Genomic DNA, 25,278 nt, shown 5'->3' on the forward strand with positions numbered 1-25,278 from the left:
AGCTTTTAGTGCATCTCAAACCTAAGCCGGTGAGATATTGATGACAATTCTCAAATATTGCAGAATAGAATCGAAGACGATGAGATAGAATGCAATAAAAAAAACATGGTGAACAAGTTACCATGTCATGTAAAATAGTGCATTAAATTAAACTAAAAATCACTTTTAAATAAAAACTTTCTATTGTAGTAATTTCTTAATTAATGCATTAAAAACACTAGGTAACTTATTATCAACTGCCTAGTATAAAATGATTATTGCAAACGCCTTTATTATCAACTTTAAAACTTCACACATAATCTTTAATCACGATCTTAAGTTTTAAGTTGATGATGTTAGAAAGTTGAAAATTGATTGTCCCCTTGACGTTAAAAATCAAAGAAAGAGAAGAGTTATTCCTAATTAAAAAGTTTATTTGCATTAAATTGGTGTTAAGTTCAATGATTTGGACTTTAATATCTACAAGATGAAGAAAATGCAATTTAATTTAATCATAGAAGAACGTCCTCGCATGATAGCTCAAATGGTGGGAGTTGGGGGACATATGGGTTGGGTATCTTTCCGATGTACCAAAAAAAATCATATAAGAACAATAAAAAGACCTTAGAATTCCCCTAATTCAAGGGTGTGACTATAGAAGAATAAAGATAATTATCTTTCTATGTTAAGAAATATTTTTCAGGGCTTCTTTACATTTCTTCAGAGATACTTCGGTGACAAATTGACAATACAACTCATGAACATGAATAGAAAACCATGATCATATGGCATTCCTATACACTTCAGCTTAAAATGATAACCCAAGGTAAACTGTGTTATGCAGTCAGACAGAGCTGTTTCTAATAGCAAAATTTCCATCTACTTCAGAGATATACAATGTACAAATCTTCCACTTCTAACCAACAGAGCCCATTTACAATGAGAACCCCATTTTCATCATACTAATGGAAAGATACTAATATGGTTAAATGCAGAGCAGAAAACAGCAACCAACCACTTCCGTTTCAAAATATCAGAAGTGTATGGTGATGACTCTGCCAATCCCAGTAAGTTTTCAAAGAATGAGCTTTGACTCTTGGAGGAGATTTACTGCAAAAATTGGGACTCCATGAAAACTATGTGCACAAGAAAAGCCGCCATGCTTACAGGTAACAACTTGGAGAGAATGCCTATTTGGGAGCTGCTGACACTCATCTGTCCTGCACTGATGTACGTATCCTTGCTCTTGCTTGCAGCAACCGAGACGTTTACAGCCAAGGAACCTGAGCAACAATTAGAATCATGACAAAAGTAAAGGACCATATTTGCAGGAAAGGAAGAGTTCATATGGTGAACTCACAATCATAGTCGGCCCACCCAATTCGTTGATTTGCTAGGTCATATACAACAATCTTATCTTTCAGGACAAGATCTGCAAGAGAAGGAAAAAACTTAGAAGATAATCCCATTGCTAAAAGCACGGGACTAATCAATTGCTGACGCTGGTAAATTAGAAGCATAATTGCTGACGCTAGTTTAGAATGGTGCCATGACAAAGACAGAATCTAATCCTTTTCTAATCATATTTTGAAGTCCCATTAGATTGTACGCTTAAAAACTAATATTTGGAATAAGGTTCTTGTAACACCTTACCAGATGTTTTTAGTTTTCCAAATCCCATGTGCAGTTCTACCAGCAAGAAGAAATTCTAAATGAAATGACTAAGCAATACTGTTTACTACACGTAGAAGACATATTTACTATGCAATATTTTTTGTACAAATAGCAAAAAAGCACATTTCATAACCGAGAGAGTGCTTATTTCGACAAAGTCATTGAAGATTTTATTATGTTAAAGTTAATTTTCCAGCTTCTAACCTCCTAAAATTGTGAACCCCTCCTGCACTTTCTGGAAACCGATGCACCACATTTCAGCACCATCCTATAAAATCAAAGGTGGACATCAGGGTATTATCAGTGGCATGCAATTCAAAAGAATTGTTCCTACTTAGACAATAAGAAAGATGCAAGAATGTGATCAAACAGAGAAAAAGAAATACTTACAAGGAAACCATGATGTATAAGATACTGCCCTGGTTTTAAAACCATGGGTGCTCCCCCCATAAAATTTAAAGTGACTGTTGGAAATATATCACCCGAGCTGAACAAGCATAAATTCAAATGAGATCCTCAGAAATCATAATGGGACAAATTCTCTTTTTTTATGATGAAAGAGAAATAAACATCTTCATTACAACATTGAGTTTGAATTGAAATAACCTGGTAGAGACCAGATAGCACTGGTTTCCGTTTGAAATAATCGGTCTGGAAAACTGTGACACAGCGGTAGTTATCTACACATTCATTTATTTACATGAGTACATGGTATATCATTTCTTAAAAATTTAAACTCAAGCCAAGAAAGTCAGGCAAAGAATTCGTTTACCTCTCTTAAACACATCATTTTAAATAACTAAATAAATGCGAGCACACACACACACACAGAGCTGTGACTACAAGCAAGCAATTGATTTATCATGGTTACTTTAGTTTACATGAACTTTTTAGAGTTTGTGCACACAAATTAACAGGCGTTTAAATAGCCTCATACAGGAGACTTGTCATATAGATCTTCAACCATCACCAGGGACTAGCCCTTAAGTAACATATTTAAAATTGACAACAACCTTAAAATGTTCAATCGCCTTACCTTCTGGTTAAGACAGAAAAGACTTTCCTACTATTCTGAGGCATTACTTTTTATTATATTAAGAATTAGATGGGCAAATCAGATATTATGTGCTCAAATAAATACAGTAGAGAGTGTATTGTTCCAAAACTTCAAGAGTATGAAAGAGAACTTACTGCACTGACAAAAGGATCGTATGCTTCTTGAACAAGGTATGTCAATGTTGTACCAGAATCAACTATAGTTCCTCCATTGTTGGGTTTTGTAAATACATCTGGATCAATTGAGAGAAGTTGTCCATTGACAGAAATGCTCTGAAGATTTATATTGTAATGAGGCCTGAAATTTGACCAAAAGCATGTCAAATACACGGCAATATATCTGATATAGAAAATATTACACTGATATAGAACTACAAGTTATTTGACAAAAGGAATAATGGCATACAACCTTTTACCGCAAGATGACACTTTCATGACTAGTTATAGGTAGCACCAAATAAACCTGGAGCTTTATGTAAGCTAGGGGTACAAAATGATGATTATTTTAGCAGTGCTGATTTTAGTTTCCTGTCATCAACTCTAAATACATTATTGTACTAAATTTTAGAATGATTATCTCATAATTACCAAACAAGCAATTAATCTCAGGAAGTAATGCAAATACCCATCTTCATAATTTTCTTGTAGAAATTAATGGAATTTATGCTTTCCCTTATATCACTATATAACTTATACTTTCCCTTCATATCAATGTGGTGCAAAATTAGGGGGAAAATTGTCCACCAACTGAGAAAAGAAAACAAGGAAGGAAGTGCAGAAGGGAGAACGTACTGTGATGGGACAAGTGGACTATAAACAATATTTGGCTCCAAAATTTCACCAAGAACTAGTATGCCTCCTCCATTTCCCTCCCCTTTTAAGCAATGAGAGAACACTTTGGGAGTAACGCCTTGTGATGACAGTTGTGATATAACTGATAAAGCACTCGGGCCAAAGCCAAAAATTCCATCAACTGCTTTATTTGACTGAGACAAATCCCCAGACTGATTGGTGCTACACCTATTGCCAAAACAATCATCACAAAAGAGTTCATTTAAAACCAATATCTATACGAGCATAAACATGGAAGCAAATGTGCAAACTACGACAATGGAAGCAATAGGTAAAATAAAATAGTGAACAACCTCAAGAAAAACAAACCCCATTTATTTACCTTTTCTCCCTTTTGAAAAATTCACCTATTGGCAATATTTTCTATGATACTTATGCTTACTTTTAGTTTAATCTGAAATATAATTTGCTATCAATTAAACTCATAATGTAATCTTTACCCAAAAGGCTAGGCTCCCCCTGGGACCCTCTTATCCAGCTCTGCTCTTTACATGCTCCCAATCCCACATACAGTGCAGTCAATTATCCATAAAAGCACAAGGACTCACCCAAAAACGACGCTGGATGAAGAGTTAGAAGCCATGGACTGTCCCACGATCACGTCAAAATACATCGTATCGGAAACATAATAACCAGATGTTCCACTTCCATCCCCATACCGTAACGCGTAACTGCACTGATTAACCTGAGAATCACATCCACTTGTTGAAGTCTGAACTGCATAAGAACATGCAGGGTCCGAGCAGGAAACCGTTGCAGCAGTAGATGAGATTGCTATGTCAAAGGAATTGAGCTCAATCTGCAGAGTGCATAACAAACATAACCAACAATAAGAACAAAACATTACACTCTTAAATGTCTCATTATTCCCAAAAATAGCACCAAATTCTCACCCCTAATCCACTAGATTGTGGGCAATTGCTGCAAGTTTTGCAATTTAGCCACAAGATGTCGCTTCCAGTGTCAATCTGAACGTAAAATTCTTTTGCAGGAGACCCCATCTTCACTCTAGTGAAATACAACCTGAACATGAAAACCTAGATTAACCCAATTTTGAAGAGTACATGTTACTGCTTCTTAAATGTCACCATGAGCATAAGACAAAGACAGTATCAAACTATACTATGATCTTAGATACTCTATCTATCACATGTTCTTCCAATTGGGGTATCAGAACCAGAAATGGAAGCTTAAGAACGAAAGAATCAACACTACATGTGAGTGAAGGAATTACCCGTCGCCACCGAAGCTAGGATCGGAGTTTCCTTGGAGTGAGAAGTCGACAACGCCACCAACCAGACCTTGCAAGATTCTGCCATGGCGGGCTCTATCGCGAGCTCTGAGTGCCTCCAGTTCAACTCGGTGGTTCAGAGGGATGGCTCGTTCCAGAGGAAGAAAGCTACCCGGAAAATCGCCGTACACCACCTTCGCCGGGAGCACCACGACGGTGACGGTGACGGTGGTTAGGGTCAATAACAACAGGGAGACACAATCCCGCATTGTCGTCTCTTCAATCGCAACGGTCACGCAGTTGGTGATGCTTTTTATGCTTCAAGTCTCGAGAGAGACATTAGAATTTCAAGTCAATAGATTCGGTCTTTTGCTATTGTTTTTTTCTTATTTGATGATAATGTAACATCATATTAACTAGAGTTTTTTTCCCGTGCGAACATTTATCTTATTGCAAACATGTAAGTAAAAAGAATGAGGAATGGAAAAAAAAATCTGAATATGATTATGCAATTTAAATGATAAGAAGAATGAAGATTGGGAAAAAAAAATTGATAAACTCCACCGCACAAAGTATATGTGTTTTGATTAAATGAACAATATCACGCCCAAATAGTTATAATTCCTGCATCATAGGAAACAGCAGTAGATTCCACCTCCAAATGAACATAGCAAATACCCTTACAAAATTACAATTTTTTTTTGGCAAACAGAATTAATATTTAACAAATCATTCCAAACTACATTCTGCCAGGAAACAAAAGATAAGAACCGATCAACTTTGCTGGCATGTTTTTAAAGTGAAAAATATTGAAACTGCTGCTTTGCCAACAAATTGTGCAGTTAAAATTTACAAAACACAACATGTTCATCAAAATACACCTAATCAAGAGATTACATAAAAGTTGTTGTGCTATCAGTAGCTCTTGATCTTGAATGTCAATTACTTAGCCCCCATCATCTTGAATATACCTACAAATTATGTTCTATAGATCAGATAATGTCAACAACATTCTTAATAAGATAAAAATGAAAAGCACTTGCATAACACTCACATTATATGAAAGTGGAAACACACATCTGCACTCATCCAATTTGAGTACTCATTTTTTCCTCCTGAATCTTCATATTAGAATATAGCTAAAATAAAAACAGTTTGATTAACACAAATATTTGTTTGTTGAGCATTACCACTAAAGATAGTAAAAAAGAGAATTGAAATAGCCATTCATAGGTTGTCGAAGACTTCTTGGTATATAACGTTCCGAGTACAATTTGAAACAACTCCTTTATCGTCAATGATAAGAATTTTTAATCTTTTTCTGGATTTTACTCTTGAAAGTGCAACATAGAACTGTCCGTGTGTATTTATTGAACAAAAACGTTTCTATTTATTGAACAAAATGAAAAAGTTACACCGCAAGGCACATAGGGAACCCAAAATAAAGAGAGAGTGTTTCTTTATAAGGGAAATGAAAAGGCCCACATAACTCCAAGGAACCCCATATTCTTCATTGGATGTTAGGGTGTGGATAATCCAAACAGCAACACATATGTAAAGACTGAAAAAAGTAGAGAAAACCCCTAATCTTCCAGATAATTAAAACACAGGACCAATCAGTTTGTGTTGTTTCATTTTCCAATACAGTGTACTATTATATACTGATATCTACTAATTAATATTTAAAAATAAAATATTTCTAGTAAGATTCCCAATCAATCCCCTTTAATAGCTAGTATTCTAATTTGAAATTAGAATTGACCGTATCATTCTTATTGATCCTTTTTATTTATCAAAGCACTGAATTCCTAAGTGGGTCTATATTGGCTTTATAAGAGATATAATAAAATAAATTAAAATATTAAATAAATTTACAATCATCAATAAATATAATATATAAGTCTATCTGTGGTGATCGGTTACTCCTTGTTGCTGATAGCACAGTAACCGATTACCCATTGTTTCTGTTCCAGCTCCTTGTTTCTGTTATATCAACATAATAATAATATATAAGACTAAATCTTTATTTTTTGTACTGATTTAGAAAATTAATGGTTTTAAAAAATAGAAATTACAAAGGATGTCAATACACACATTAAACAACCTAAAATATATTTGGTTAAGGACCTGTATATTTTTTCCTTAATTAAAAAATATATAAAGATTGATATTTAATTTGAAATGGACACGTAGAAAAAAAAATTGAAAGGATAACTACCCAGATGAACTAATCAAATTATTGAAATTAAAAGATATAGAAAAAAACTTGCTGACTTATAAGAAAAACTATAGAATAAAAAAAGATAGTTGGACAGATTATGTATATTTGTAGATTCAAAAAGTCTTGAAATCAGTGATGGAAACCCTTGCTGAAATCTCAAGCTGGCTAAGAACTTGAGTTGCAGGATCATTCAGTTCGAAAAACCTACACATGAATATAGATGAAATTAAGAACCCTTATACTTAAACACATATAAGTTCATTTAAAAAACTAACCTTGCACGGAGTGGTACTGTAAGACCTGGATTTTCAGAACAAGCTAATTTCCGACTCACGCGTAGAATCAGTGTAAGCGTGACAGGAGTTTGATATTTGAGAAAGATTAATGAAGAAGAAAGTTCAGGAATTGCTTGAGGAATGTTGCGTAGTCATTTTAGGAATTAGAGCGAGTCGTCTGCACACCCGCCTTATGGCAAGCGTGTCCAGAATAGGCTAATTTCGCTTTAGAGCAACGTTTTAAGTGAGATTTCGAATCCTTGGAAAATTTAAAGATTTTCTTTATTTTTCCTTCGACCAGCGTTTCATTTCGGAACTCTAGACTGTACGCACGATAGTATTCACTTTTCGGAAGTCCGACGACGCTAATTTCCTTGCTTCGAAACCCTAGATTCGAGCGATGGATGAATACTTTTTCTATTCGGGACTTCTAACGAAGTTTCCGTCCGCGTTGCCAGATTTGTTTCGACATTTCCAATCTTTCTTCAGAAGGAAGTTTTGTCGTCTGAGCATCACAGCAAAAAGTAGTTTAACGGGACAGATTAACTTACACCGCCTTTGGGATTTTAGATATCGTTTTTCCCAAACCATAGGTAATTGTTTTGAGTTCTGGAATTCTGACGCCAGAATCTCTCTTAGAATTCCTCGGTGGACGTGCTGCAAAAATCGGAATCGCGAAATTTTCATTTTCCCGCGATTTCACCTGCCTATAAATAGCTCGAAAAAGCAAAATCTCTTCATTCTCACCCATTCAAGGCCGCGAGCAAGGAGAGAGGAGGAGAGGAGAAATTTTCGCGAAAACTTGACCAATCTCCGTGCAGTTCGTCCCTACTTCTAGGTATTGAGGTAACTAGCATGAATCCTACCTCTGTTTACTGTTTCTGTTGCGTTTCTGAAGTCGTTTCTGTGCTCACAGTTTTGAGCTTTTTCTAAAATTGTCCGATTTCCTTGATTTCTTGGTTGGGTTATGTTCCTTATGTTCCCATGAGTCTAAAACCTCTGTCAGTAATCGCCGATTGCGATTCAGTTGTCCAAGATCTGAAAAATTGATTCAAAACCCCATTAGTCGCACATTTCAAAAATTTATTGTCGAAAAGCTGTAATCTGACTTCGTGCCTTTAGGATTTGTTGTCACGGATGTCATGAGGATCAATGCTGTCAAATTTGTTTTCCGAACTGATAACTTTGAAGTTTTGAGCCTTTATTTTGGACCAAAATGCCCCTGGATAGTCGTATTTCGACCCGATTGTCCGAAAATTTTTCCGACAATTTCTTTGCCTTAGTTTTACCCTAAAACTACCTTGTGAATTGATTTAGATCGAAGAAAAAGTTCGAAAACCCTATTTTCCATAGTGGCCGAAACCTAATTGCTTGGGTACCGTGTCCAAAAATAATTTTTGGGTCTCTATGACCTGAGCCATTGCGTAGCTCTTTCAATTGTCGAAATTTTAGCGCCGGTTTCGTGTCATTCTGAGTTCTGTAGCTCGAGTTATGCTCGTTTTAGCGAACGAAGTCTCCGTTGTCAATTTGTGCCTAAATAGGAACTCTGAAGCTTTAGAGGCTTTCTTTACGATTTCGATTAGTATTAGTAGATCGTGTTGCTCCTAGTGAAGCTTGTGTTGATGATTGTGTTTTCTTTGTTCTAGGTTCGCAATTTCCATGCCCAACTTCTACTCACGAAGGTAAGGGTAACTCGGTTTTAGAGCGTCTTTGAGTCTTGCATGCTTTTATCGCACTGCCTGTGTTTGAGATGAAGATGTTTATATTGATTGGCAGATGATTATGATTATTATGCTGAATTTGGAAAATGTTTTCTGAGAGGCTTCGGCCGTTTACTGGTTTCTGTCGTTACTGCTTCCTAGTGGATGGAACATGTGGTTACTTTGGATTGGTCCTTGGGTGGGCTTTGTTATTGTCTGACTTGGCATATAGGGCTTGAGTCAAGTGGCGATGAGGAGGTGTGTCCTATCATTGTCCCATCTTGCGAGGTGCTAAGTGGCGATCAGGAGGTGTGTCCTATGATTGTCCCGTCTTGTGTGACGTTAAGTGGCGATTAGGAGGTGTGTCCTATGATTGTCCCGTCATGTATGACGTTATAAGTGGCGATGAGGAGGTGTGTCCTATCATTGTCCCGTCTTGAGAGACGATATTGATCGATCCATTTTGTTAGCAGCATATAGTTGCATTATAGGGAACTAACACCTGACCCTATGTTGTTGGATTTTCGTATTGGTTTATTGATATCTGATTTGATGTTACATTGTTGAGGTTATTATTATCTGAGTCCGATTTATGTTTAAGTTGTTGATATATGAGTTGAGTTATGTTGCTAGTTATTTACCATGCCAGGTAATTAAATTCGAACAGCATGATTTTTCTCTTTTATACATGGTAATTGCATGGAGTTAACCCTTTCTATTTGCTACTTGTTGTTTGGGCGCTTAACGCTATTAGGCGATGGAGATCCTTCCGCCGAGGCATAGCTACTCGAGTTGGAGATCGAGTTGTAAGCGGTGGAGTAGAGGTATGAGAAGCAGCTTTGCTTCTCTTCTTGTGGATTATGTTGGAGTCTCTTTTACTTTATGAGAACTCTGTTATTAAAGTCTTGCTTCCGCCACTGTTAAAGTGCGCATGTTTATTCTGAACCTTACTTATGGTATTGTAAACTATTATTACTGTATATCGGGAAACAAGTTATCTAAATAAAGTTATGGTATGTTTCCAACCTTTTAGCCGAAGTGTTTAGTTGTTTTACAGAAAAAAAATTCCCTTGGTTTTTAGGGATTGCAGATTGGTCCTTAGACTTTGTTAGGTTACTAATGTGACTCCTCAGTTGAGAAATTGGGGTGTTACAGGTTCTGCCTCCTCAACATCTCCTCAACATCTGGATTAAATAAAATCTTAGTAGCACCATACACATTCTGAACACTTGGCCTCCCTGGTCCAATCCAATAACAGATGTGAAATAGATATTAGACATAGTATAACACGAATGAAATAAATACAATTACATTCATAACCAACTATTCCTAACCTCTGAATGGTTTAATTTTAGCATATTGAACAACAACTACTGCATTTGTCATGTCACCAGCAGCCAATTGCCCAAGAATCTGTCCAACATAGTTACCAAAGAAGGCACATTCAAGACGAACCCTGCAATTTTATTGAGCAAACATTGTAAGAATTCAGTATAATGAACATATATTATAAAACAATGCATTACTAACCCATCTTGAAAAAGCTCGATGGTAACTCTCTTTTGAATTTTCCCATCCTTCTCATACTCTTGCTCACCGCTTGATCCAGTAAGGATACCAATGATATCTAGAAAAAAAAAACATGTATCAGTAACAAATTTTATATTGTAACAACACGAAAAAAATGCAAGAATCAAGAAAAAAAAAATACCTAATAGATAAGCAGGATCCGGATCATTGAACATAATCTCAGACAAAGGAATGAAAGAGTAAGGACTTTTGGTTATTGGACAGTTTACAATCTCCTTCACTTTGGTATGAATATGAAAGTTAATTTTAAACTAATGAGTAGTTGTTCTAAAATCACCAAGATTGTCCCCAACACCAAAATATGAAATCTGATAGACCTGACCTTCAGTCAACAGGGGGTGGAACCTATAGACCAAAGTTTTCCTCACTGAAGCATGAATCTGACAACCCTGCAAGATTTTTAATAAAAAAAAGTTTCAGAGCATATCAATGAATAATATTAATATGGAATCAGAGATAGGAATGCAGATAAATTCACCTTTGAATCCATCAACACCAACTCCATTGAGAATGGCAATTTCCCTCCACTGAAGCTGGGACTAACCCACAAACGAACCACCTTTGTAACGATGTTCCAAGTATCCTTTGAATTATTCACATCTGAGACATCATCAACTTTGATTGCCATGGTTAATGAATCTCCTTCAGAGCAAGGAAATAAGATAGGAACAAAGCAAGAGTGAGTGAAAAACAATTGAACATCAGGATCTTATATATAGTAGAAGGGGGAGGGGGAGTATTGAATTTGAGTTTAGAATCACTGAAAAATTCACAGCCTCGGTGCCATTGTCTATAATTATGTTTCATTGGAAAAAAGGAATTTCACAACCACGATGCACACTATCTGCAATTGAGAAGAGTTCTTTTTTAAAAAGAATCAGGAATTGAGAAGGTTGTGGACATAACACGTTTAGTGGTGTAAGCAATTACTGTGATTGGCTAAAAAAAATCAGGCGTGAGTGAGATAAGGAGGGTGGGCGAATCAATATATATATTTAGATTGGAAACAGAAATATAAAATAAAAAGGAGTGAATTAAGGAGTGTGGGGGAATAAACCTTTTGATTGGAAACAGATATATCAGTAATTGAAACGGTTGAGAATGTTGATAGTATCAATAAGATATTAGCATTAAAAGATATAGATATCAGTGTTAAAAAGTAAACAATCAACATCCACGTTTTTAAATAAGCAATCAAGGATTAATATCAGAGTAGTAAATGCAGCAGTTAAGATTTAAAATGCTGATGCAAAATTTGAAAATCATGGAGAGAAACAAATAAATGGGTGGGGACCGGTGAAAGATGATTGGTGGATGAGTGCCATGTAAAATCTGACTGGAGAATGAGAATGAAGGAGAAAATGACACGTAATCAGTGAATGGAGGGAAGGAAGGAGAGTGAGCCATGTAGGAATTCCACTCACTGTAAGAATGCACCATAGAAGAGAATGTTTCTGGTGATGACACATCAGCATTGGGTTCTTATAACCCTTGCTGTTTTAATATATATATTGATGTGACAAGATTAATCATAGTAGATTTGATGTATGCAATTTCTCATTTATTGGAAATTTGTTTTGTTGTAAACTTGTAATTAATTTGCTTGTTGTAGTGTGCCAAAAAAAAATGTTTGTTGTTGTATCTGTAAATAAGACAAAGTGAGGCATTTAAGAAGCCAACTTGGAATCTTGTCACATTAAATCTCACTCTACATTACTTACTCCATTCGAGCCATTCATAAATGAGTTGTGTGTTTTTATGATATGAAAACTTAAAGCAGGGAAGTGAGATGAATACTTAACCAACCAAAGAGAAGATGTCACTAAGTGATTGATAGAAACTAATCACCCTAACTTTGACATTTGTTTAGTTTGGGTTGGACCCGAATATTGACAAATCCGAACAAACTTAATTGGTTTGGTTTGATTTATCGAGTTCGTCAGGTCAAATCCTAACCGATGAACACCTCTATCCATATTTGCATCGATCATAACTATAAGTATGACTATATACAATCCTAATTTATTCATTTTTTTTATAATTTTAAGGATTGTAAAGCAACCACAATTACAGCTTCAAATACACCAATACTTTAAAACTAATATACAATAAGTAAAGCAATTACAATTCTAAATTAAACAACATCCTCCATGTCTTCAAGATCAGGTAAAGGAAACCTTAGAATAGCAGCAACACCCGTGAGCTGAGCAAGATGCGGTGCTGAGACATGCATGGAGGAATACACCAAAGCCTTTCCTCCACCGTCCTTCACTGCTCTCACCAAACCCTCATACTTTAACCTCACCCCAGTCTCTTCACTCCTATAAAGTTCATCACTTATCAAAAGGGTCTCAATAGCCCTCATCTCCTGCGCACTCTCCACAACCCTTGGACCATAACACACGCGATCTGAGCCGTTACACACCATATCCCACAACTCCTTACAAACCCTAATCTCCAACCCTACCTTGCTCTCCCTTATCACATTCATCACCGCCACGTCACCCAAAACGTCCCTCAAATCACCACACCCGGGCCCCACAACCACGACACATGTCTTGTTCTCCTCTATCCACCTCATCCTCAACCTCCTAGCTTCTGACAACAAAAACTTATGAAACTCTCCCTTTCTCTTCCTTGACGCATTATCGCTCGCTATCACCACACTCCTAACCACATTAAAATCCACGCACTTCACAAAATCGACAAAAACTTCACGGAAGAACACGTTAAAGGAAGCTTTTCTCAGTGCTTGTGAATGTGAAGAAGATGGTGAAGCTTCAACCTTGGAACAACGTGTGGTAATCCCTTTTGTAAGCAAGTATATCTCAGCTTGGTTTTGTTGAAGAGGAACAACAACAATGTCAGCATTGGAAGAATCAGAAGAACATGTGAGATTTTTAGTGCTTTCGTTTAAGATTTCGATGGCTTGGGGGTTCCATAGCTTCTTGTGAAGCTCAAAGGGGTTATTTGTTTCGAGGGTGAACGTGTGGAAGGATCCTGCAGAAACATATTGGTTGGGCTCGAGGTTGCGGCCGTGGATGCGGAGGGTGGAGGAGTCTTTGTGGAAGTCGCGGCGCGTTACCTTGAGGTGGAGTGTGAGCTTGACGCGTGATGCGGCTGTGCTCTTGGTGGATGACTGGAGGTGGACCTTGCGTGTGGTGTCGGCGGTGACGGTGTCACCACTGGAAATGAGGTTGTAGAGGAGCCATAAGTCATCGGGGTCTTCCGCAATCACCTTCACACTACCCGACTGGTTTAGGGTAATATCCTTCTCAAGGAGCTTCATGATAGTTAATGACCGGTGAGGTGTTCTTTGAAGGTTTAGGTTTTTTGCAATTTACGCCCAAGATTGAGGATTGATGTTGAAAATTTTGTGGCAGCATTCAGTCTAATGTTTTTACCTATAGGAAATGTATTGGGGTGGTAGCTTGTTCATGTTGTACTCCTATTCCGAGTCTTTGAGTCCTTTGTTTAACTTGGATCAGAATGAAGCTGGTTTACCGTGGAAACAAATCAAACAATTCCTTGTTTTGGGTACAAGCTAGATAATGCATTTGTTTATTCCAAACTCTTATTTTGAGTTGGGGACATGTTTTGTACACACCCGAATCAAAATTACTATGAGGTAGAAATGAGATGAGAAATGTTAAATAAGATATGGTAAGATTGGAAAAATGAGTGCATGTGTAAATTTTGATGGAATATTTAGCGAATAATATTTTAACATATGTGACTAGTTCAAGTTTTGTACTGCACATTTTAAAATATTATTTAATCATCTAAGTCAGTTATTTTACTCAAGGTAAATTTTAGGCGATTTATACAATCCCTAATTATTTTGCCTATATTAAGTTATTTAAGCTTTTAACTTTTTTTTTGTTACAAACAATTTAGGGTGAGAGAAGGTGCCTCAGCCCAAACAGTGAAAGTTGTCGGGCTCAAAGAGTATTTACAGTTTACTTACATTTACCTCACTTCAAGGAGATTAGCAGAAGTTCAAATCTGCTACCTATCAAGTACGAGATCATGTCATGTTTCATTAAACCAACTCATTGTTATATTTAAGCTTTTAATCTGCTGGTCACGGTCAGCTAGTTGCAAACTCTGAATTAATCTGACCATTGTTGCTATGATTAATTAATTGTTTTTATTATAAAGAATTGAATGATGGATTGCACGTCAAGAGCCCCTAGTAGTGCTCTTCCACGTTTATTCCCAATTCAAACACACACAAGAATCAGCCCTGCTTCTCATATATATTTCCTTCTTCCTGGCCAATCTAGCCATATATCCCTGAGAATTGCTTGCACGAGAGAGACATGGAATTTTCAGTAGCGTTGATGATCATTGCAGCCTCTGTGCTTGTGGGTTGCACCAACAACAATGCTGTCTCAGCTTCGGATCAACCAGAAGTCATTCACGTGGGTGGAAAAGTGCTCTGCCAGGACTGCACCATGGGATGGAACGAATGGACTTATGGTGGTAAGCCAATTCAAGGTATGTGTCATTGTCATTTGTCAATCTAGTCTCTTCCTATGTCGCATTTTCATTCGAGTCAATATTAATTTCGCCGCTGAAAGTGTAAGTGTCGGGCAAGTTAGTCCCTAGAAAAAAGAAATATCCCGACATTTAGGGACAAAATTTAGCATTCACTCTTTTCATTTGTATATGTCTTGGTTGGTTCCTAATTGTGGCAGCACTTGTACAGGAGTTAAGGTGTCCCTAACATGCATGGACAAGAGAAGCAGGGTTATGTATTACACAAGTGATGCAACGGACGAGTCGGGGCAGTACGACATCACTGTGAACAAGTATGTCTACGGCAAGGAAGTCGATACAAAACGATGCTCCGTGAGGTTGGTGTCTTCCCCTGATCATGTCTGCAACATCCTCACTGACTTCGGTGGTGGAAAGTCTGGCGTCAACCTCAACTACCCGACATCGGTGTATCGCGGTTCGATCAAATACGCGCTCAACACTTTCTATTATACTAGTCCTATGTGTGATAAACCCGACACTGCCACCTCTGAATCTGAATCTAAAGATCCCCGAGGTCAAGGAGGCTATTACTAATGAGAATGTTCTCATTAACTTCAATATCCATGATTGTTTTCCTTTTCAATTTATTAGCTTCTGCAAGGAAGTAGTTGCCAACTTTTAAATTTGATGAAAAGAATCCAGTGTTCGTTATTACAAATACATGAATGAATGTTTCTTCTTATAGTGCACAAAATTAACTAAAACTTCTCAACCACATTCAACCTGTTCAACACAAGTTTTGTTCTCCCAACAAATCGATCTACTTAAAATTCGGCAAAAATATTATAAAATTCAGCGAGGATTAACATCAAATGGCTCCAATGTTCTGGGAATTTATTGTTCTATTTCACCCAAGGAAAAGGGGAGTTAAAACATTGAGTAAAGTACACTCACCCCCCTTAAGGTTTGTTAGAATTACACTCCACTCCATTCTTATCTAAAATCTACATCCCACCCCATTTTATATAGAGGCAAATTTAGTGACGAAAAATATTTTTCATTAATAATTAGTTATTATTTAAATTGTTAATCAATAATTTCAAAAAAAAATCAATATAATCCAATAAATTTAAAAATGAAAACATCACAATCCTCCTCATTCTCTCAATCGCGTTTTTCCTCCGTAAATTCATAATGCAAATTATGCAATAGCACACCTGCCCGATTTACAAACCATATCTCGAACATAGTGAAACATGCTTGTGTTTTCATATTTGGTAATAATTCAATTTTAATCAAAATAATCTCTTTATACCTCCAATTTTCAAAATTGGGTTGTAGGCCAAAAAAGCAACACAAATGGGTGAAGAAAATAGAGAAACAAAATTATGAAAATATGAAGTGGATCTGAGGTTATTAGAGCCCAACGAGGCGGTGGAGCATCGTTTTTAACAAAATCCAACAATATCTAAGACCAATAGAGCGTTCGCTCACAACTTCAAGGGGTGAAATTCACAAGAAGTAGTTGAACAAGTGGCTTTAGGGATGTGCGATTCACGTTCTGGGGTTCAGGTCGCAACAAAACTTTGAGGCATGGAGGTGCCATGGGGTTTCACATTGTGGGACGGTGGAGCCGTGTTAAAGGGAGTAAAGGCTTGGTGGTGGCCGTTTGTGGTGAGAAATATGATTTGGAGATAGATGGGACGTGGACTTAACAGACAGAGTGAATGGTTTTTTTAAATTTAATTCAGTAAAATTATTTTCATAAATTAATGTATGATAGTGTATATGCATTAAATTTATTTAAATTTTTACTAATTAGTAATTAGTTTTTAGTAGTGAGGAATTTGTTTTCGTCACTAAAATTTGCCTTTATAAAAAATGGGGTGGAGTGTAGATTTTTAAAAAGAATGGGGTGGAGTGTCATTCTTGCAAATCTTGAGGGGGGTGAGTGTATTTTACTCTAAAACATTTATGTAATGTCACAACACAAGTAAATTCTATGATGGCAATTACGATCTCATAGGTCAAACCATATACTTCAGACCAAAGTACATACAAACCACCCAAAAAAAGGTGCATATAAATGGTGACAATTATTTATGAATACAAGTCAATGAAAAGGGACGTATTTATGAATACAAGTCACCAAGTGAACAATCTCATTTTATGAATACGGAATACCCAAACGAAAATAGATGTATTATGAATACAAGTCACCAAAGTTTGGTGAACAATCTCAATTCTAAAGCTGTACAAATAAATGTTTCTCACTTGATCATAGATAGCTCATAGCTCAATCCAAACGACATCTTACATAATTGGTAACAAGAGTAACTTTGACCAGTGCCAACTATTGACAAGAATGAACCAAAAATCAAATGCATTCGAGCCAAATCAAGGAGTTACTTCTTTAATTTCCATATTTCAAAGGGTTGTGCTCATATAGTTGATGTTTTAGCAGCCAGATGTATGAGCGTTTTCCTGTGATAAGTGGTACGTAGCTTCTTGTATTTCTGCAAAAAGGCTCCGAGGTCAATCTCTCCGTCAAGGAGATTCTGGTGCAGATTTTCCGATTCCTCATCTGTCTTATTTATAGACTCTGCAAAATTATCACATAAATTTGTCAAATTTATGACTAGCATTGGTCACAGTAGGGATAAAATTGTGATCACCAGAACTATTGCAGAATTTTTCAGATCAAGCCATACCTTGAATCCTTTGGAGGAGAGATGCAGGGGAGTTCAACTTCATCATTTCTTCCTTCTGCTTCTCAAGCTCATTTAGTTTCTCATTAGCAGTGGCTAATTCGGTTGTCCGAATTATTCTACACTGTTACCAGAAAAGAAGAAAAATCCCACAATCAGCTCAATAATTTCAAAAAGGAAAAAAAAAAAACCATAAAAACAAGTTGCGATCTTACTTGGTTCCTAAGTTCCATGATACGAGGTTCCTTTTGTAGATTTTCCTCTGTATAAAAGACAAAAGTTTGAGAAGCTCTACAATACAAACTGATGGCCAACCATGTAATACCAGCACAGCACATAAAACAAATTAGTCACTCACCTGCAAGCTGCAAATTCTCCTTGCAAAGTTCATCTTTCAGCTGATCATATCAATAGGCCAAAGGATAGTTAAAATACAAGCAAATACAAAATCCAGCATCAGCAACAGCCAACAAAACCAAAAACAACAGCAAAAAATGTCTGAATAGAGAAATAGCACAGCAAATAAACTTTGTCCAGTATACTCAGGTAGCCTGTGCAGTTGAGCACAGTCACTTAGCTGTAACAGGCTGAGTGGTGAATTAAATATCATTCCAATTGTTTCCACACATGTATTGGTTGTCAGGTCGTCATTGTAGAATGCTGCCACTGACTTACAGCATGGCAACTATTTCTTAGGACCCAAGTTTTGTATAGAGTTTGTAAAGGAATTTTCCCTGGGAAGTGTTTCACCATTGGAAAGAAGGTTCTCCTTCTTGTGAATCCATTAGGATTGTTTTCATATCTCTCTCTTTATCTCTTCTCTCTTCTTATTTTATTTTACAGTTTATATACTCAAAAATACCAAAAATACTTCCTATTGCTCTTCCTTTATCTTGTTGGCTGTTGGGTTCACAAGAAGGAGAACCTTCATTCCAAGGGTGAAACCCTTCCAAGGTGAGTACTCTTATTTATAATAAACTAACCCTACTAACCTTACTTAGTAAATGACACTGGCCCAAAATAGGCCCAACTCAAATAATAAAAGCTAACTTAATACCAAAGCAAATAACAAAAGCAAACAGATACACCAAACTCAGGCCCAAACACAACAGGCTCACTGACTCTAATTTAGAACCCTAACATAGTAATATGCACAGTCTACGTACACGACAGAATATGTTGCTTTCTACATATAAACTCCAGACAATTGGTAAGTGTTTGTAACATTCAACAATTCCATCTCTAGATTGCAGAACACCTCAAGAAGTATACAGCCAACTTGGAGGATTTTCATGTATATGTTCATAAACACACATGACTCGCGCGCACAGAAATCATGGATATGTTCATAAACACACATGACTCGCGTGCACAGAAATATCCCTCTTTTTCCATAATCTCCAACATACTCAAACACTCAAAGACCAATAAGATTATGGGAGAATAATGCACCAAACCAGCAAAGTATATAGTGTTGAAGAATCTTAGAAGTATTCACTGCAGAAGCAGTGCAATGAAATTAATTTAATAAGGGCAACCTAGTGCCTAAAAGCACCCACTATAAGAGCAGGTCTGCAGAAGAGTTAAACTCATTGAGGGTTATTTTACAAAATTATTTTGTTCATTTCAAAAGTTTTGGCATTTAAGGTTAATCATGTACATTAAGAAAATTTTAATTGATGTATAATATTATTATATACTCCCTCCGGTCCTATTTATAAGCATGAAAGAGAAGAAAAATCTTGGTCCTTTTTATAAGAACCAAATGAAAGTTTGAGCTATATTAATTAATTTTTTCCAATGATGCCCTTATTAATTCTAACTTGTAAAATATGTCTCATTAATTATTCTCTCTCTTTTCCACTTTCCAACACTAATAACAAAGGGTAATTTTGGAAGTTCATTTTAATTTAAGACAAATTTAATGCATTTTATCTAGTTTAACTACATTTCTTAAACTATGTGAATTTTATTTTTGTTGCTTATAAATAGGACCGGAGGGAGTATTGACTAAAATGTCCCCATTCATTCTCCACTTATTTCATTTATTCTTCTCCAACTTCCCATAAAAGAGAAAGATGTAGCAGAAAAGATGAGGCGATAACTAAGATGTATAACTGTAGTTAGTTCAGGTAATTCTGAAATATTTATCAATATAATTATTAAATGAGGGTATCCCTGGTAAAAAAATTAACCAAGTCTTATTTCTAAAACATCAAAAGTTTTGAAACAAAAAGAAAAATCTAAAAGGTCAAAAGTTTTAGAATGGAGGGAGTAGCTAATGAGATTGCAATGCTTCTTATCTAGATAGGTAAATTTCCCTTGGCAGGAGCACAGTGTGACTGTGATGGCCAAGCTCCTATTAGCCATACCAGACCTAAGCAGTATAATGAAAATACTTTCAATTTTCAAATGAAATAAACCACAATAAAATAGATAGTAAAGTCGAGAAACTTACATTATTTTGAATCTTGACCTGATCAAGCGAATTTAAAAACTGTTGATATGCATCTTTGTCAGATAAAAGCTTCCGTAACTCATCAACACTGGGAAATTCATAGTAAGAGAAAAAAAAAATTATATCAGCATACATAAAAGGATGGGAAAATTGCACTCACCTCCCCTATGATATTCTTAAACTACACTCAGCACCCCTCATCAAACACTGTTTGCAATCCGTTGAGTAAAATACAAAAACTCTAAATTTTCCTAGTTGACCTTGAATCTAAAAACAAAAGTTGCAAACCCCTTCATTCTTTGTTTTCAGTCTGCTTATATGATCTTATCTCACCAAATCAAGATAGGAACCTCAAGTTTCAATTTTCTTTGTTAAAAAGGTCACAAAGATAAAATAAAAACTGTATTCTCACTCATATCTCAATATGTATTTTCATTCATAGTAGATAACAAAAACCATTGCTTGATGAATCAGTAAGCATAATAGATACTACAAACAGAACTTTCAGTTTGAAATTGACTCTACAAGCACTAAAGGAAAGGACTAAAGTACTCTCATAAGCACATAAAGTATAGATATCTACGTTCGTGTAACTATTAATACATACCGTGAGACAAGGGATAGACTAGAACTAACAAGAAAGAAATTTCACATAGATTAAGCATCTTATCCCAATTTACAATATATTAATAAGCATTTTATCAACCATCCAGGCAAGTCATCTCTATTAATATTAAAAGCATATTTCTGTGGCTGTGCTCATTCTAAATGAAGTGATCAAATTTTCCTTTCTATGCCTATTGTTTCCATTTGGTTGGATTGCCTTTATCAATGACCATATGGAGCTTAGTTGGTCCGATCGCACTGAACTACCATCCGATTGTGTTAGGATGTAATCAAACTCAGTGGCAGATGTCAAATAGCTCTGCCATTCAACCATTATAAATTAAAAACACATCAGGTTTCTAACTTTCTATCATAATTAACAATAGGTACTACTACTATTAATACTCTCAATAAGATGCCATAATTTGAAAGGTTCGTATCGAAACCACTCTCGAGGTAAAACAACTAGCTTTGAAATATTGGATCAGATAAATCAACAAACACTTTATACCCCCATTTACCCAATACACAGTGAAACCACTCATATGCAATCAAAATCGAGAGAGCTTTACCTCTTGTCCTTCAAAGCAGAAATAATCCCAGCGGCTTCAGCAGGAGGAACATGCGAAGAAGGCCTCTGTTGAGATGAAGACGAAGAGGAAGTCGGCGTGGCTGGCCTCGGCGAGCTCGTCACGGACGGCGGATACCACGACTGTGAAGAAGAACCATCCTGCGGTTGTTGTTGTTGCTGCTGCTGCTGCTCTTGCGATCCCCTGCAAACAAACAAGATCAACGTCAACATCAAAATTGTTCCCTAAATTCAAATTCGATGACGATAATTACTGTAAAAAAAACGCAAGAAATCGAAAGAGGTGAAGGAGATGATTGAGGATTTCGATGCGGAACGGAGAATTACCAGAATCTGAACATTGCTTACTGGTTTCACCAACCGAAGAAGAAGAAGCAACGTGAACCCTCGAGAGTTTAGAGACGGTGCTTGAAGGAAAGCGAGGACGATCGTTGCTTCCTATAATAATAAACTTCCAATTATATTTAGACAAATGTAATATTAAAATATTATTTTTTTAGTAGAGTTTTGATATTTGAAGAATGCAAGAAATTGAATTGTTAAAAAATAAAGTACAAAACAATCACCCCAACACGAAGGATACTCAATTTTGTCCTCGTATTATAGTTTAAGTGGTAGAAGTTTAGGATATATGGGTTGGGTGGGGCGATGTCCAGGAATCGATTCCTGATAGGTGCAATTTATTTTTTCGATGTATCACAAAAAATAAATAAGGATACTCAATTTCCTTAGCATACTCATCTAATGCAATGATGCTTCCTTTTGAAACTGAGCAGATTTTGCACATTCTGGTGTTTGATGTGAGAGGGGAGGATGTGTTGGTATGAATTGTTGCCCCAATTTGTTTAGTGTCAAGACGACTTATGATCGCATCGAAAGTTGGGAAGGGGAAGACACATTTCCAGGGTCTTTTAGCACATGAGAATAAGCTTTGGTCTAAGCTTTGTAAATTGGATGTCCTCTATTTGTCGGCATCATCATTTTATGTGGCAGGTTCTCAGGTGTGCCTACTCGGGAGAGACTTTAGAACAAGGAGGTGAGACGTCCATTCACTTGTCCCATATGTGAAGGTGTTTATGAGACCTTGGACCATGTTTTTCGGGAATGATGGTGGAGTAAACAATTATGGTTTGTGTCGACTTTGGAGATTTCGTGGATGAATGCTACTGGTGAAGACTTTTGATAGTGGACGACAAAGGTGATTTTGAGAGCTCTTAAGCAGGTTGCGGAACTTGCTTGCGTTCTGATTTATTTTATTTTGGGGGCTAGAAAATGGTTATGTTTTGATGGCATACGTAGTGGCTCTCATGTTGTTGTCTTACATCCTGGTATGGAGCTGCAAGAGTACCACTTTCAGTTGTCTTTGTTGTGGTCTCTATAGCCAGGTGTTAATCTCGCTACTTCTTCGCATGTTACTGGCCCGAACAATATCAATCCTGCCCTGCATGATGGTCCTAATGGAGGTCGAGGCCCGAGTATTTCGCTTGGCTTGGATAGATCGAGTTGGCTTCCTATAAGGGTTGGTGCTATCAAGATCAACGTTGGTGTTGCACCGTCTGTGTTAAGTTGAGGGATTGGTGTTGTGTTGAGAGATAAGGAAGGATATATTGTTTGGGCAACCACAAAAGGCAGGTGATTAATTTGGGTGTTCTGGCGGTTGAAGTTCTTGCGATCAAGCTTGATTTGTCCCTTGTGAGTTTGGGTTTCATAATGTGGAGGTGGAGTTGGATTTGTGAGATGGTGGTGAAGGCTTGCACAACTTTTATTTGGGTCTTGTTTTAAGTAGTATTGCCAATTTGGTAAATGATTTCATTTTAGTTTATTTTTTTCTCATGTTCGTAGCTAGGCCAATTATGTGGCTTATTATTGGGGATCAAACTTGGGTTGAAGGGTGCTTTGTAATTGGGGCTAGTCAAGTTGAGGTGGAACTATAGTTGCACAGCTTTCATTAGTTTCAATTGATAGTAAAAAGTAAAATTTGAGGTGATTAATTAAGATTTTAGTGGACACGAATGATTCAAACTCTCGACTAATAAAGATGTAAGAGTCAAACTTAGAATTTGCGTCCAACTGTGTCAATCGAAGTTTAGATTCTTATGTGCTTCCCCCCAACGTGTTTGATAATTATAGACATCAATATTGATTATTAATATTGGTATTAATATTGATATTCATTACAAAATAAAAAACTGTGATTAATGTGATTATATATATATAGGCTTAATACATCAGAAGGCCCCTGTAATTGTAAAGGGAATCAGTTCCAGGGCCTGAAAATTTTTCGCATCAAATTGGGTCCCTAAGAATTTTTTTTTAATTCAATTAAGGCCAAATCTCAATTTTATCCCAGTCATCAATTCCATGTGGCTTTTATAATTATTTTTAATTCCAACTCAATAATTTAATCAGAATAAAAATTTAAAAACTTAATAAATTAGGGTTACTTATCTAATCCATAAATTAAACCCTTCACCCAAAAACAACAAACTCAACCCAGAAATTATCAACAACAAACCCAACCAGTATCAAACTGAGGATGAATTCAGAATTTTAGGAGAGGAAGAAGAATTCAAATTATCAAACTCTAAACAAGCAACAACAACACTTATCAAACACAAGATGACAAAGTTCGATCTTGTCCAGATCCACCAAGTTCGATCTCAGATTCAACCCTAAAATTGATAAACTTGATCCACTTGGTAAATTGCTTCCAAACCCCATAACCACCATGTGCCACAACTCTGTTTCTTCCAATTTCAACTCCACCGGCATCTATCATCAAAATTTCCATTACCCCCAAACAGAACCTATATCTAAACCACCACAGCACATTCAAACCCAGTAGAATCAAATCAAAACAAAAAAAGAATTGAACCCACAACCAGAACTTGCAGAGAGGAAGAAGGGAGAGCAGAGTAGAGCATGAGAGGAAGAAGGAAGAACCACCACATAAGGGATAAGGGGTTCGCAGAGAGAGATATGGAGGTGTGGGTTTTGATGGGGTAACCCAGAACCGAAAATCCCAAAATCCCAAAATCCCCACCCCACCCCCAAAACCAAATATCCCAAAATCCAACAAAGGGGAAGAAGAAATGGAGAACGAAAAATCAGATCTGTACAGGAAAAGTGAAAAGATTCAAGCTTTAAGGAGAATGGTGAGTGGGGGTGAAGAGAAAACCCAGCAAACCGGAAATGAAGATGCACCCAAGTCAAGATCTGGAGTCGGCCTCCCTCTCTCATTCCCATTCTGGATCCCTCCGTAACCAATTTGGCCACTGAAACCATCGGAAAGAAGAGAGCGAGTTACAACAGGAGGAAAGAGTAGTGGGTTGTTGAAGATGAGAGTGGGAATGAAGAAGGTGTTGAGGAAGGTGGTTGGGAGGTTGGGGATGAATTCATAATTTTAGGGTTTTTAATTTTGTGTTGTGTTTAATTAGATCAGATTAGTAAATTAGTAAATTTTTAAAAAATAAGTTTTCTGGTTAAATAATAGAGTTGGAATTAAAAATATTTTTTAATTATTTTTTAAATTAAAAAATAATAATAAAAGCCACGTGGAAATGATGACTGGGATAAAATTGAGAGCTGGCACACTTTGGCCTTAATTGAATTAAAAAAAAATTTATAGGGACCCAATTTGATGCAAAAATTTTCTAGGCCCTAGATTTGATTCCCTTTACAATTACAGGGGCCTTCTGATGTATTAAGCCTATATATATATGTATATATTGGTACATCAGAGAGATAAATTGCACTCTCTAGGGAGACCTCCCCCACCCCAACCGATATGTTCCATAACTCTTACAACTTGAGCTATCATTCGACGAATGTGATTATATATATATTGATTTGAGTTT

The 25,278-nt window shown here is 36.5% G+C and overlaps 4 protein-coding genes and 1 pseudogene across 4 annotated transcripts; 1 reads left to right on the plus strand and 4 right to left on the minus strand.

Annotated features, from left to right (window-relative positions):
* Positions 1-642: 642 nt before the first annotated feature.
* LOC130730270 (aspartic proteinase 36-like) lies at positions 643-5,156 on the minus strand. The gene is made up of 10 exons (XM_057582234.1): positions 4,796-5,156; positions 4,455-4,584; positions 4,110-4,360; positions 3,502-3,729; positions 2,845-3,007; positions 2,260-2,333; positions 2,044-2,140; positions 1,858-1,921; positions 1,340-1,411; positions 643-1,262 (listed from the first exon to the last, which is right to left on the minus strand). The coding sequence occupies exons 1-10, from the start codon at positions 5,059-5,061 to the stop codon at positions 1,087-1,089; spliced, it is 1,521 nt and encodes a 506-aa protein (XP_057438217.1). The 5' UTR covers positions 5,062-5,156; the 3' UTR covers positions 643-1,086.
* Positions 5,157-9,939: 4,783 nt separating this feature from the next.
* On the minus strand, positions 9,940-12,010 carry LOC130732612 (uncharacterized; annotated as a pseudogene).
* A 461-nt stretch (positions 12,011-12,471) lies between these two features.
* On the minus strand, positions 12,472-13,985 carry LOC130732613 (protein PELOTA 1-like). The gene has a single exon (XM_057584624.1). It carries the CDS (start codon positions 13,865-13,867, stop codon positions 12,713-12,715), a length of 1,155 nt encoding a protein of 384 aa, XP_057440607.1. The 5' UTR covers positions 13,868-13,985; the 3' UTR covers positions 12,472-12,712.
* Positions 13,986-14,860: 875 nt separating this feature from the next.
* LOC130732614 (non-classical arabinogalactan protein 31) lies at positions 14,861-15,800 on the plus strand. Its single transcript, XM_057584625.1, has 2 exons — positions 14,861-15,078; positions 15,290-15,800. The coding sequence occupies exons 1-2, from the start codon at positions 14,901-14,903 to the stop codon at positions 15,652-15,654; spliced, it is 543 nt and encodes a 180-aa protein (XP_057440608.1). The 5' UTR covers positions 14,861-14,900; the 3' UTR covers positions 15,655-15,800.
* Positions 15,801-17,191: 1,391 nt separating this feature from the next.
* Positions 17,192-21,866, minus strand: LOC130730271 (vacuolar protein-sorting-associated protein 37 homolog 1). Its single transcript, XM_057582235.1, has 7 exons — positions 21,749-21,866; positions 21,405-21,605; positions 20,227-20,314; positions 18,127-18,166; positions 17,984-18,030; positions 17,772-17,892; positions 17,192-17,662 (listed from the first exon to the last, which is right to left on the minus strand). The coding sequence occupies exons 1-7, from the start codon at positions 21,760-21,762 to the stop codon at positions 17,502-17,504; spliced, it is 672 nt and encodes a 223-aa protein (XP_057438218.1). The 5' UTR covers positions 21,763-21,866; the 3' UTR covers positions 17,192-17,501.
* Between the last annotated feature and the right edge of the window lie 3,412 nt (positions 21,867-25,278).

The sequence above is a fragment of the Lotus japonicus genome, chromosome 1 (genome assembly GCF_012489685.1).
Source record: "Lotus japonicus ecotype B-129 chromosome 1, LjGifu_v1.2".
Taxonomy (NCBI): domain Eukaryota; kingdom Viridiplantae; phylum Streptophyta; class Magnoliopsida; order Fabales; family Fabaceae; genus Lotus; species Lotus japonicus.